The sequence below is a fragment of the Sorex fumeus genome, unplaced genomic scaffold (genome assembly GCF_029834395.1).
Source record: "Sorex fumeus unplaced genomic scaffold, SorFum_2.1 ptg000006l, whole genome shotgun sequence".
Taxonomy (NCBI): domain Eukaryota; kingdom Metazoa; phylum Chordata; class Mammalia; order Eulipotyphla; family Soricidae; genus Sorex; species Sorex fumeus.
Window position 1 is genome coordinate 49912975 of NW_026606063.1, and position 14638 is coordinate 49927612.

Sequence of the window (14638 nt, forward strand, 5' to 3'; positions counted from 1 at the left end):
ATCCAGTGTGAGATGCTCAGGGGTTACTCCTGGCTCTGCATTCAGGAATTACTCCTAGTGTTGCTCAGGGGAGCGTGTGGGATGCTGGGGATCGAACCTGGTTTGACCACATGCAAGGCAAATGCCCTAACTTCTGTACTATCACTCTGGCTCCTGGGTCCTCAATTTAGGTTGCAGATTAATTGAAGGCTAAATCTTGTTTTATATTTTAGTATTACCAGGCTATTAGTACTCAATAAAGAGTTGTCACTTTTTTTCTTTTAATCCTTTGTGTCAATCATACCATTTCATTCAGGCAACTTGATATTTCTTTGGCAGGAAGATACAATAAATATTCCAGGAATTTGCCACAAACTCCTTGGATAATTGATGGAGAAAGAAAGCTGGAATCTTCAGTGGAAGAATTAATTTCAGATCATCTTTTGACAGTATTCAAAGCAGAGAGTAAGTGCTCTAATATTCTTATTTAACTGCCATGTCATTCAAGAAAGGTCTCCTCATAGAGGTGGCTGGAAAGATTTTCATACCAGCAGATCTCCTAACAGTTTCCTGTGATTAGTGTTTGCTGGGTTCTGAGCAACTTGGACTTGGATTCCATTTGCACCAAGATGCCCCAGTATTTTCCTCCCCTTTCTTTCAGATGACCCTCTTCCCTGGGCAAATTTAAAACAGCTGTCACTGTCACTGTCCTCCCATTGTTCATCGATTTGCTCGAGCAGGCCCAGTAACGTCTCCATTGTGACAATTGTTACTGTGTTTGGCATATCGAATATGTCATGGGGAGCCTGCCGGGCATTGCCATGTGGGCAAGATACTCTCGGTAGCTTGCCGGGCTCTCCGAGAGGAGAGGAGGAGTCGAATTCAGATCGGCTATGTTGGCTGTGTGCAAGGCAAACGCCCTACCCACTGTGCTATCGCTCCAGCCCTTAAAAAAGCTAAAACTATTTAGTGTAATTAATTACTTATTTGGGTGAGTTGGCACTGAACTGCCTCTGGTAGTGCCCACGGACTGTTCCTTGCTCTACTCAGCAGTTGACCACTGGTGGTGCTAAGGAGATCACTTGCAGTGCCAGGGATCCATCCAGGGTCATGATATGGCACATGCAAGGTAAATGCCTTACCTGCCACTCATCTCTCCAGCCTTTGAAACTACTGTAAACGAATGCACTAACGCCCTCGGCTGTTTGCAAGGAATATGAGGAAATTAAAACACAAAAGTCCACATCCAGTACTTGTTCATGATAAATCACTGGCCAGCCAGTATTAGCCTTCCATCTTTATTGCTACAACGTTTTGGGATAACTGTTCTGGCCTAGAGAAAACATATAAACAGTTTCTATTTTAAAAGACGTAATAACAGTTTTGTTCTGTTTTGATTTTCTAGGTATGAATGAGCCTTGGTTTGTTGGATGAGTCAGATCCTGTCAGGCTGTTTTCTTTGTCTCAGTAAGCCTGTCAGGTCAAAGACAGTGTAAACTTTGTGATTTCACTCAGGATTAGACTAGAGGAAAAGGACTACAACTTAAATCATAGAAAATCATGTTGTACATCAGGAAAAACTATAAGCAGTGAATAAAGATAATACTCTTTGGAATGAGTCTCCTTAGCATACTTGCAACACCTTTTTTTGAGGGACCAGTCAGACAACTTGCCCTCTCTGAAAAACTGTCAGACAAGCCCGATATAGGAAAGGCAAGATGATTGAGATGAGATAAGGCTGTTTGTTCTAGTTCTCTGCTTTGTTGAAAGGAAAGAAAAGCCCTTTAAACCACTACTTCTGTATAAATTGTTGCCTAGCAGTAGGTGGGCCCCCACTGCAAGGGTCCTTAAGAAATTGCTTACTGAATAGAGATGAGAGTAACCTAGCAACCTAGTATTTTTTTCAAATTTTAGTAGTGAAGACTGGTTTATTGCCATGAGCTTTTTCTGCACTTAATTTAATGCTTACATGATACTTAATATCTCATTAAGAGTTATTAAGCTTAAGAAGAACTGAAATGAAATTTTAGCACACAAAAAAAATCTCTTCCAAATTCTTAACTATATATGATTCAAGAAACTTTCCATTCTGATTAATTCAGTTTCAAAGAAGCCCCCATTATAATAAGTTGGGTTGCTTAGGGGTTCTGAAACAGGGGTTTCCCCCTCACGATTGTTTGTGAAGGTGGTTTGTGGTCATTTCCCATACAAGGTATGGAAATTATCCCTAAACTAAAACTAAAACAAGCTGTTTTGAGCATTTATGAGCATTTATAATTATGTGTTTAGGAAATTCATTGAGGAAAAACAGACATAGACCTCTCTTCCAAACTGGTTCCTTATCCAGGGGTAAAACTTGTTTGAGGGGCTAGAGAGATAGTGCAGATATGCCTTGCACACATCTGAGTAGGGTTCAATCCCTGACACTTTTATGATCCCCAAGCATACCAGGAGTGATCCCTGAGCACAGAGCCAAGAATTAGCCCTAAGCTCTGCCAGATGTGCTGCCCCTCCCTTCCCGAGAAGAACCTTGTTTGAGATGTCTGGTTAATAGCATCAATTTGATAAGACTGCACTCCTCGGTTCCATTACTGCTACGTCTGAGTGATGGTTCACCTCTGGCAGGTCTGGGAAGATGGTTCTGATTGTTACAGCTCTGTTTTACACTTTTCTGAAAAACAAATCAATATTGTGGGAAGCTGTATAGCTACTTCTTCCCCTATTCAGGAGATACCACCATATTTCCAGTAATTTCAAACTGTTACAGCATGTTATCTGCTTGCCTCATCACTAATTATTAAGGAATGAACTTTGACATACGCTCAAGATCAATGTCTAAGAAATTTTTCCTAGTATAAATTTTATTCTCCGAGAACAATGCAGAGTCTCCTGCCCTCACTCCTGGCTGTCTGCACCGGGGCCCCTTGGATGGGCGCGCAGATTGAGTTTCCCTCTCTGCCCCTAGCAGAGCCCCGACAGCTGACGACCTCCGGGACCCAGCCACAGCCATGCTGGGGCCATTCTCCACGTGCTCGGACAAGCCTCAAGCATGAAGGAACCGAGACAGGAACCCAGGTGTGCGGGTCCCAAGACTGAGATCTCTAAGCCTGCTTACTTCGGGACTGGGCCTCCTCCACCCAGATCCCCCATCTTCCAGTAGTTAGACAGTTATACCCACCAACTTCCATGTAACCCCATCAATGGCCAAGATCCAGAAACTATAAAACCAAGCATGACCTCTTATTGTCTAGTTCTCACTCTCAGAGAACCTGGCAGGCTACTGAGAGTATCCTGTCCATATATATGCCTGACTGGGAACACCTGTAAAGGTGATTAGAGGCTGTCCCAAAAGCCTCCATCCCTCTCGGAGAGCCTGGCAAGCTACTCGTGGCATACTCAATATGCCAAAAGCAGTAATAGTGATGATTCTCATTCCCCTGACCCTGAAAGAACCCCCAATATGCCATTGGGCTACACTGGCACGTGACAGGGATGAATGGAGACACTACTGGTGCCTTCTCAGCAAATCAATGAACGACGGGATGATAGTGATAGTGATAAATTTTATTACCTCACTGACAGAATATTTGCTTTGTCAGTGCTCTGTTGAAAACTCCATGACTGGCTATAGGCAATCAGGTCCAAATGATTAAACTTGCTGTTTCGAAGCTCCACCATCTGGTTCTTGCTGTATTTCAGTTCCATTTCAGTCCTGGGTGTGAGGGCTGTTGCCAGTTATCTGTACACATAGTTCCATGATTTTTCTTGCCCTTGGTTGTTTTCTTTTTGGAATGTAGGTTCCTTCAAGCAAATTACTCAAAGTGTTGTGGAAAAATTCATAGCAGAAGCAGAAAAACTAGAGGCAGGGCCTCTGAGTGACCTATTTTAGGAGCTCTGCAAAAATGAGTAGGTATAACTCATAAAATCATGACCAGGACAGATTAGAAAAGCCAGTCGAGTCAGGTTGCTTGAACAGGAATGGAATAGGGTCACAGAAACAGGTAAGAAATGTCTATATGGAACCTAAGACAATGTATAAATCATTGATTGTATCCGACATTTCATATGTTAGCATCCATTGTGTGTATTAGAAGAGCCAATTGTTCTTGTAGGATTTGTATATTCTGTATCTAACTATAAGCTCTCTGTGAACTTTGCTCATGACTTGATTCATTTTGGTGTTAGCCAGGTCAAGTCCACATGTAAATAATGTAATAAACCTTGACTTTCACTCTAATCTCTCTGGTTCCTGATTCTGATTCTCTGTTACAAAAGAGCTCTCTAGATTAGGAGAAGACAAGGCAGGCATAGTGTGTTTAGAAAATGCTACTAAAGTTTAGTCATACATTTCCTTGTATTTAAGGTCCTGGCTTCTTTTCCTTTTATTGTCAGCTATTCATAATAGCACATGAATAAAGTTTGTCTCCAAAGTATTTCTCAATGTAGGATTCTAATTTGAAACATACTTTTTTTTTCTTTTTTGGGGTCACACCCGGCAATGCACAGGAGTTATTCCTGGCTCTGCACTCAGGAATTACTCCTGATGGTATGACGGTGCTCGGGGGACCATATGGGATGCTGGGAATCGAACTCAAGTTGACTGCATGCAAGGAAAATGCCCTACCCTCTGTACTATTGCTCCAGCCCTGAAACATACTTCTTTTGGTGGGGGGGGTTGCACCATGGCAGGCAATGCTCAGGGCTACTACTAATGGCATGTAAGGCAAATGCCTAGCCCCTGTGCTATCTTTTCAACTCTTGAAACCTATTTCTAAAAGATATAATAAATACCACCCCCTCCCTCCACTTCATTTGGAGTGGGCCGGGCCTGAGTATAGTACTAGTTATAGGTGAGGGGTTTGCTTGCAGATCATGGAAGCCTAGAAACCTGGTATGGCTTTGACTTTACTAAACGATCTTCTTACAGGTAAATGAAGGGTAAACTACTTTCCTCACAAGTAAACATTCTAGAAAGGGTCTTAACTTTCACTATTGTTTTTGAAAGCTTTTCCAAGCCTAAATTTTAGATTTATTTATTTATTTATTTTTTTGTAATACTGGAGGCTGAACCCAAGGTCATACATACCAAGTAAGTTCTCTACAGCTGAGGAATCTAGAATACATCCCTGATTCTAGATTCCTTTTTTTAAAATCGAAATGGGACTTTTGCACATAGAATCCTTCCTGGGAGGAAAATGGCTCTCAAATGGTATATACTCTCCTTCCCTCCTACTTTTCCCATCCTGTCATCTCCAAAGTGGTTGGACTTCTGAGGTGTAAATGCAGATCCCATGATGTATATCATGATTGTCATGTGCAGAAATGCGCCTGTGCTTTTCCTGTCCTAGCTCTACCCCCTATATTATAGCCTACTCCCGTCTATAAACAGGAAGCTCTGTTATGTTAAGAACTATGCCTATCATGGGTTTGGTGTGTATCGCAGGAGTAGAGCACTTGCCTTGCATGCATGAGAGCCTGAGTTTGATTCCTGATACAGAAAGAGGGGGACAAAGGAGGGAGGGAAGAAAGAAAACCTACGGCCATTTTGTTTGCCTTTGTCTCCCCTGTGCCTCACATTTGTAGCCGGTAGATAATTTTCCTCTGAATAAGTAAATAAGGGTGCGATCCTCAGTTCTAATCTTCAGCCTCTACTCCTGGAGACCTTTTACTTTACAGTGACTCTGATGATTGGCCAGCACTCCCTGGATATCCAGTCTTTCCCAAAAGTATGGTCTTGTTTATTCCTGTGGACATGAGTCTGAATTTCTCTGACTGTGTCTCTGCGATGGTGTAGGATTGACCATGGATTCAATCACTGATGTTTGGACTGCTGCCCATTCACAGTTATGAAAAGTTTGAAAACTGGAATAGGCAATGATTAGGAGATTATGGTGCCAGACTACCTGGTTCAAATCTTTATCCTACCTCTTACCAATGATCTGACACTTAGGCAAATTACTTTTCCTGTCTCACTTGTACCTTCCTTTATGATAAAATAGAGATGATGATAGTCTGCATATAGAAAGCATTAGTGGCTATTCTGGTAATATTTGCTGTGGCAGTGATGAAATCATCAGTAAGTTCTCTGTGTACCAGAGTTATCATTAGCATGCACACAATTTAAAAGAATCATTTCCCCTTCCAGTATTTGCAGTTTTTAGTTTCTGATGATTCAGCTGTCTTGGAATGTACACTAGTTTTGTCATAGTTCCAGCTAAGTTTTGCTTGCATAATAAATTTGCTTTTAGAGCCAATCCTCTCTTTCCCCCCTCTTCCTTTCATACAGTTTCATGCTCAAACAAATGTTTTTGCTTTGCATTATTTTACTTTGAGCAGTGTTCTGGTGTTAGCTTTCCCATGAGACGTGGTGTGGGATGGTAGAGTTTTAATCTGACATTCAGACACAGCCCTAACATTTAATTGTGTGGCCTTGGGAAAGTATATAACCTTTCAGAAACTTTATGGGTGGTGTTTTTTTGGGAGTGCATGTGGTGGGGGGCACACGTGGTTGTGCTCAGGCCTTAATCCTGGCTCTGTACTCAGGAATCACTCCATGCCTTAGCCACTGCACTATAATTCCAGCCCCAATTTCATAATTACTTGTTACTTACTTCATAAGGTTTTATAAGGGTTAAATAGAATAATGAACATGAAAATGCTAGCTCAAACATCAGCCACTGTTTTTTCACTAGAGACAAAATTAGAGGGGGGATGATGATCACTATCCTTTGGGATTCCTATGGATCATTCAAAACAAACTGACTTTCTACTATGGGGTGGGGAGCTAATGTTTTAGGGATGTTATGTTTGACTGTCTTTTTCTTCTTTATCTATCTTCCAAAGGTTTTAATTTTTCATCCTCTGGAAGAGAAGATGTAGATGTGAGGACTTTAGGAAATGGTAAGATTATAACATTACTTGGTTATAACTAACTTTGAGATTGGCATCTTTTTCAGACAGCAGGTTTTTTATTGTCACTTAGTCCAAACCAAAGTGGGCAGAACCCAGAGCTTGTCTTAGGGAGAAGGTTTGTGTATTTTGAAACTGCCTTCATAAAGAATTAGCTTATTGTGGCAGAAATCATTTCTTTAAAACCCTATCCTTGTTGCATGTAGATATAAAGGTCTTTAATGTGCATTAACAAGGTGATAGCTGATTTCCCCCCAAAAGCTTATTATTAATTGTTCCACTTGACAACATTTTAGTAGTTATCAGGACAGTTGTCAAATGCACATTTTCATTTAAAAAGCAATTCTGCTCACTTGCATTTCATTTCACTTATTTCTGTTATTTACAATAATGATGATGAGATGTAATCCTGAGCTAACTGAAATTTATAGTCTCTCCCTTTTATGGAATCTCAGTTTTCCCATGTCATTAGTGAATTAGACTGAGAAGATAGATTTCAACTTGGTAGACTTGGGCATTTAGCTGCAACTAAGTTCATGGATGTTTGGAGTTTATTATGTAATTAACAGAATTGTGCCTGGACCCTGGGAAAGAGCAGTTATTCGTACATGTTGCCTCTACTGGAGTGTTAGCAGCCCCATGAAATTCCCGTGATTGTTTCACACATTCTTTCCTTCCCAATTGTAGTTATGTCACTAAATTCCAGTCCTCTAGTGCTCACCTCATTTTCACACCTCCTAATCCTCTTGCATTAGCCCAAATGTTAACTCCATCAACACGTTTCTGTTTCATGACGGGGTGTGTGCTGCCAGGAAGGCCCTTTGCAATTGAGCTGATGAATCCTCATAGAGTACATTTCACTTCACAAGAAATTAAGGAACTTCAGCAGGTAAACCACTTCATGACATGGAACTCGTCATGTTTCTGCAACTCTGTAGCTGAATCAGAGCCATTGATTATTTTTCTTTTTCTGCTACTACAGAAAATTAATAGTTCATCTAACAAAATCCAAGTCCGTGACTTGCAGCTTGTCACAAGGTAAGTGTAGAATCACCGGAGAACAAAGGGAAAGTTTTGTCTATAGATGATGTGTCTGATAAGGAACTTGTGTGCCAATCATATAAAGAGTATTGATGGTATATTGGTGAATATTGCTGTCTTCCAAATATATGAAAAACTCTGAAACTCAGTAATAATAAGACAGTTCAACTAGAAGTGGAGGCATGATTAAGTGGACATTTCCCTAAGAAGATACACAAATAGCTGTTTAATGCACGAGGTGGGGAAAGCTCAACATCATTAGACATTAAATAAGTACAAGCCTAAACCACATTGATATCTCATTTCACACTCACTGGGATGGCTGTAATCAAAAAGACAGAAAATAACAAGTGCTAGAGGGAGAAAGAGAAATTGGAACCCACAATCATTGCTGGTGGGACTGTTAATACAGACACTTTGAAAGATAGCTTGACATTTTCTCAAAAGGTTAGAGTTACTCAGCAACTGAACTTCTAGATATAGACCCAAGAGAAATGAAAATGTAAATCCATATAGAGATTTCTACATGTATATTTGTAGTATTGTTGTTCAAATAGTAAAAAGGTAGAAAACATTTAGTCATAAAAAGGAATGAAGTATTGATGTGGTAATGTGGATGAACTTTGAAAACACGAAGAGAAAGAAACCAAACACTAAATACTACGTATTGTTTGACTCCATCAAAATAGAGAAATCCACAGAGAAAGGAATCAAATTTATAGAGGTTGAAGTCCAATTTATAGCGATCTGTCTGTTCTGGTTGTCAATAGCTGAGGGAAGTGGGGAGGGGATGACTGCAAATACGGAAGTATGGAAATGGAAGGTATGGAGTGTGTTTCGGGAGTGATAAAAGTATTCTGAAGCTTAGCTTGTGATGCTAGTTGCATAATTCTGTAAATATACTAAAAAGTCAGTGTCTTGTGTAGTTAAAACAAAGGAATTATAAATTATATCTCAGTAAAGTCATTTTAGAGAAATCAAGGTGCATATTTTATGTATTCAGACACTTTCTTTCATTTTTGTTTAGAGAAGCAATAGGACATATGAAAGAAGGTGAAGAAGAAAAGACCAAGACCTATAGTGCCTTAATATGGACAAATAAAGTCATACAGAAGAACGATATTGAATTCCTAAATGAAATAAAGGTAGTTTAAGTGTTCTATTTTTTTTTTTTATCTTACTCTTCTTTTTGTTTTTACCTGTTGTTATAAAGTTTTTGACTTTGCCATTTGCTAGTTGAATAACTGGGTAGCTCTTTTCCCTGGTCGGAGAGGCAGTGCAGCTAGTGATAGGGAGGCTGACTCTGAGAGTACATTACCTGAGGCAAGTCCTGAATCTGCATTTGTTAGTTCCTGTGATGTTGAATAAGGTACTTACCCTCTTTGATGCTTCAGTTTCTTTATCTATAAGATTAGTGAAAAGAATTTAATAAGCTAATCATGTAAAGTACTTTGAAGATTATTTGACACATAAAAAAAGAGCAGGGCTATGTGCTGGAGAGATAGTACAGCAGGTCCTTGCCTTGCATGCTGCCTATCTGGATTTGAATCCCAGCCACATACCCCACACATCCAAGCACTGAGCACCACTGAGGTGGGCTAAAGCATGCATGCATGCATGCATGTACACACACACATGCATACACACACACATACATATACCTCCAAAAGCAGCAGCACTGTTATTTGATCATCTATAAAGAGGAAATATAAATAGAGCTTATTGAATGCTTTGATGCTAGGATTAGTTGATAAGTAAATAAAATAATCCATTATACAGAAAGCACATATAATTTGGTAGATGCTAGGTTTTCCTTCACAGAAGCGTGTCACTGTAGAGAGTTTCTGTTCATTTGCATCTTTCTTCCTTCCTGTCACACCTCTTCTAGCAGTTTGTTTTCAAATACAAGGGATGTGCATAAGAGGATATGCATAAATGTATGTATGTTTATATTTATATATATGCTTATATATTTGTTATAATATTGTTTAAATAGGCTATTGTTTATGATAATGTAGATTACCTACTAGAGGGGTTTGGTTGAATACTGTGGCTAGTAATAGTATAATGAGCTATTACTAGCCAGCTATTATAAATTATGTGGGAGATGAGTATTTAATGACAAGGGAAAATGTTCCAGATAAATGCTAAGGGGGGTGACAACAAACTCTAAGTATATATAGAGGAGGATATATTGTGAATTAAACATTCCTATGTATATGTATAATTAAACATTCCTATATATAACAAAAAATCAAATTATACAACAAAAGATATCGTACATAGGACTTACACTTACCAAAAATACACCAATAGAGAACAATGTACAAAAGCTATGAACAGCAGTTCCAAATGGTCAAAAATAATTTAAAAGTTCTTCCACCTCCAAATTGAAATAACAATGGAACAGCACTTTTATTTCTTTCATACCCATTGTAGCTCTTTTTTTTTTCTTTTTGGGTTACACCCAGTGATGCTCAGGGGTTACTCCTGGCTCTGCACTCAGGAATTACTCCTGGCGGTGTTCAGGGGACCATATAGGATGCTGGGAATCGAACCCTCATCAGCCGCATGCAAGGCAAACACCCTACCCACTGGACTATCGCTCCAGCCACGATTGTAGCTCTTTGAAGTAGAGAAAAAGGTTAATTGCGTGCATTGTAGTAGAAATAAATTGTTGATTCATTTTTGGAAAACAATAAGAAATAACTGAAAATGAAAAATGTTTTGGTTTTTTACTTAGGACTATACTGTCACTACTGACAGTCTGGCCTGTAAAACTAAGACTCAAGTGCACAATGATATGTGCCTGAAGATATTTATAGACTTCTGTTCAAAGTGGTAAAATCAATAGTAACAAATCGGAAATTTAAAAAAAAAAGAAATTAAAAATCATTTACTTCAATATGGAAATGGAGGGGGCTGGAGCAATAATATAGCAGGTAGGGCGTTTGCCTTGCATGCGGCCAACTTGGGTTTGATTCCCAGCATACCATATGGTACCCCAGCACCACCAGGAGTAATTACTGAGTGTAAAGCTGGGAGTAACCCCTGTGCGTTGCTGGGTGTGACCCAAAAAGCCAAAAAAATAAAATAAGGAAATGGTGGAACAAGTTAGAATAGTATACAACTACTGAAAAACTTGAAATAACATGTGATCCCATTTAATTTCTGTTAGTATGTACATACACACACACACACACACACACACACAAACACACACACACTATATACATATAAATGTTGAGGGGGAAAAACAGATGGATCTGCATCTACTGTAGGAATGCTTATACGTTATGTGGAAAAAAATGGAAGGACAATAATGTCTGTAGAATGAGTGTTTATTGAAAATATACCTTATTCATCTGCTAGAGAAGTTCATCTATAAAATAAGGTAACAGACTAATCATCCCGAGTGATTTTTTTTCTTTTTCTGGAGTTCAAAGGTCGTTGGAGAGCTAGTACAAGGGCTAAGACATTGTATTCAGGTGGGCTTTGAGCAAGGCAAGCACCTTGCCTGCTGTATACTATCTCTCTTGCTTCCTCTTTTTAAAATAAAGCCCAATTCTATGGGGGGATGCATCATCTTTTTTCCATTCTGTGTTTCTGATAAGTTGGCAGAATGGGAGCAGCAGAATGCTATGTGATATTAAGGGACTGGTTTCCTTCTGTCTGCCGGAGTCCAACAGACCAGAAAATGTGGAGCTGGTTGTCATGTTGGACACAGTGGTGGGTCTCATCACTTGATATTTCCACGGACAGCCTCAGGGTGGGAGCCCTGGGGGTGCAGAGGTAGAGAGGGCAAAAGTGCACTCTGGAGTCCTCACTCAAGAGCCAGCCATTTCTCTACTCAAAGGTGAAGGCCATATACCTTGACAGATTCCTGCATAATCCAGACTTGTCTTTTTTCTTTCTTTTTTTCTTCCTTTATTTTTCTTTTCTCTCTCTCTCTTTTTTTTTTCTTGGAGCTACTTTGAACCAGAGACATGAAATGTCAAGTCTTAAGGAGAAAGCTTATCTCATCAGAACAAAGTGCTTCTAAAATCAAAGATCCCAGGATCATAAAACCCACACGTGGGGAGGACCATTGATTTGCAGCTCTGATGAAAGCAGGAGCCGCGCTCTTGCAAGTGTGTCTTTGTCAGAACCTGCTCTTTTTTTGTGTGGAGAACTTGCTAGAGGGGAGGCCAGGCAGAAACTTCTTCTCCTTAGCGAGGCGTCAGGTGTTCATGCTTCATGTATGTTAGAAAGGAGTTGTTTCAACAAGAAATAACAAAGAATCCAAAGTTCTTATGAACCTTTATTTCTGGTTATGATATATATATGTATATATATATTTTTTTAACTTAAAATCAGTTAACTCTACAGTATTAACCTCCACTTCTTATTTTATATCATGACAAAGTGAAATCTCTAATTGTAGAACTGTAGCACTGTCCTCCCATTGTTCATCACCTTTCCACACTCACGGTCGAAGTCAGCCAGCATTTGTGCCACTTGGCTAATGTTTGGTGTTATTAGAACAATGTCATCAGCAAAGCAGAGGTGATGTAGTTGCCGACCGTCTATCTTCACTCCCATTCCTTCCCATTCCAGTTGTCGCATGACGTTTTCGAGGGTGGCACTGAAGAGTTTCGGTGAAATGGTATCACCCTGCCGAACCCCTCCCTTGACATGGATGATCACTTCTTTGTAGAATGGTGAGATCCTGGTAGTGAATCCGTAATACAGCTCACAGAGAGTCCTGAAGTATTGAGTTTGAATGCCCTGATTAGCTAGGGCTTCGATGACTGCTTCTGTCTCAACAGAATCAAAGGCCTAATTGTGAGAAAAATAAGCTTTTGCCCCCATAAAAATCTGAATTGTCTCAAATAATTTAAACTCGATTAGTATTGGGAGGTTGTGGATTATTGTCCACACTTATTTATGACTTTTACATTAAAATGCCACTTTAAGCAATGATGTAACTGCTAACTTTCTATCTATACCTTTGATAAAACAGAAAAATAACCACATGATTCTTCCTGAAATGAGCAAACAGCTCACACATATGATGGTGATGTCTCTCTCACCCACAGCGAAACACTTCTCACCTTAGCCTAAAGTCCCCAGTATTTTGGTCACTCTGATGGGTTAGGAGGAACATGCCTTCTAGAGGAATTTTGTTAAAGGGCAGTGTAGACAGGTAAAAGGGCAGTGATAGAATACCTGCTTTGCATGCATAAGGCTGACTTCCATCCCTAGCACCACCCAGATGCTGTGTGAGCTCTAGGATCCTAATCAGTTTGTTTTAAGCAGATTTGGAGCAGATAACTGCCATGATCCCAGAGACTCATAAACAAATCTCGGAACCCAGTGGCTTTTGGGCAGAAATGCATCCAGACCCCGCAGTAGGTTACTGTCGCCGGGCCACCCCAGGTGGAAAAGGGTGCAGTCCCTCCACCTGCTCCTCCTAGGTGGCTTGGTGGTCGCCATCCTCCAGAGGCCTTTGAGCAGTCAGGTTTGGACCCGCAGTGACGAGACACACGGGGCTTTAATGGGATGGGGGTGGAGCCGGCCCTTTCCTCCCTGTCCCAATGAGACCCCGAGATGCCGCCCATGAATGGCCTTTCTGGCTCCTGATCAAGCTGCTTAACGGCCATGATCCCAGAGACTCAGGAACAAATCTCGGAACCCAGCAGGTTTTGACAGAAATTCCTCCAGATTTAAATGTTAAAACTTCAGAATTCCAAAATTGCGTGGCCACTTCTGCAGCCACATGAAACCATATGTTTTTCATAACCAGCAATAGAAAACAAATTGTCTAGTGTTGCCTTTTCAGCAGATCTGAGTGTTGGGGTAAAATCCCAAATAATAATGGTGGGTCTGGTGTCAAAATATTGAATGTAATCAAAGTAGAGACAGAGTAATGTGTAAATCGTCTGCCCCACAGGTAAGGGGAGGGTATGGGATGAGGGCATACTAGGGTTTTTGGGGTGGAGAATGGGCACTGGTGAGGGTACGAGTGTTTCGTTATATGACCGAGACTTAAACCCGAAAGCTTTGTAACTGCTCTCATGGTGATTCAATAAATAAAATTATTTTTAAAAAAAGTAATACCCAATTCAATCAGCTAATCAGTGGCTGAATAAATAGCAGTACTCCTACATTAAAAAAAAAAAAGATTTGGAGCAGAGACATCGAGTACTGTTTACTCCAAAGTCTGAGATATTGAAGGGTAAGTTCAGACAAGTCCCAGAATTTGAACAAAGGGGATAAGTTGTTCCTTACTGGTAGTGATAGAATCCAAAACATCTGTGGTGGGCCATCAAGAACACATGACAGGTGTCAGTGGGCACCTGTCATGTGTGCTGACTCCATGATTGTGCATCCTATCCTCTTTTAGGACTTAAAGATTGACCAGAAAACCCCTCTCCGTGTCCTTCACCGGAGGCCTCTGGCTGTGAGAGTGCGCGTCATACACTCCATGGAGACACACTATGTGGATGAGCACCATTTCCGCCTCTACCTTAAGACTCAAGCTGGAACGTATCCTTTCACCTTCTGCTTAATCTAACCAGAACCATATTAGAAGAGTTGATTTTACCTTAGAAGATAGGTTCAAGTTGATTTGGAAAAAATTAAAAGAAGGATTCTTTTAATTAAATAGGATATTTTTCTTTCTTTATTTTTGTTCATACCTGGCAACGTACTGTACTGTCTTCTCAGA

At 40.2% G+C, this 14638-nt stretch overlaps 1 protein-coding gene across 1 annotated transcript in view; it reads left to right on the forward strand.

Moving 5' to 3' along the window:
• PUS10 (pseudouridine synthase 10) overlaps window positions 1–14638 on the forward strand; it is a 77788-nt gene that overhangs the window by 54789 nt on the left and 8361 nt on the right. The window contains exons 11-16 of the mRNA XM_056122897.1: window positions 319–444; window positions 6823–6879; window positions 7701–7777; window positions 7871–7926; window positions 8957–9074; window positions 14315–14457. Of these exons, the coding sequence (XP_055978872.1) occupies window positions 319–444; window positions 6823–6879; window positions 7701–7777; window positions 7871–7926; window positions 8957–9074; window positions 14315–14457 (577 nt within the window). The remainder of the gene's footprint in view (window positions 1–318; window positions 445–6822; window positions 6880–7700; window positions 7778–7870; window positions 7927–8956; window positions 9075–14314; window positions 14458–14638) is intronic.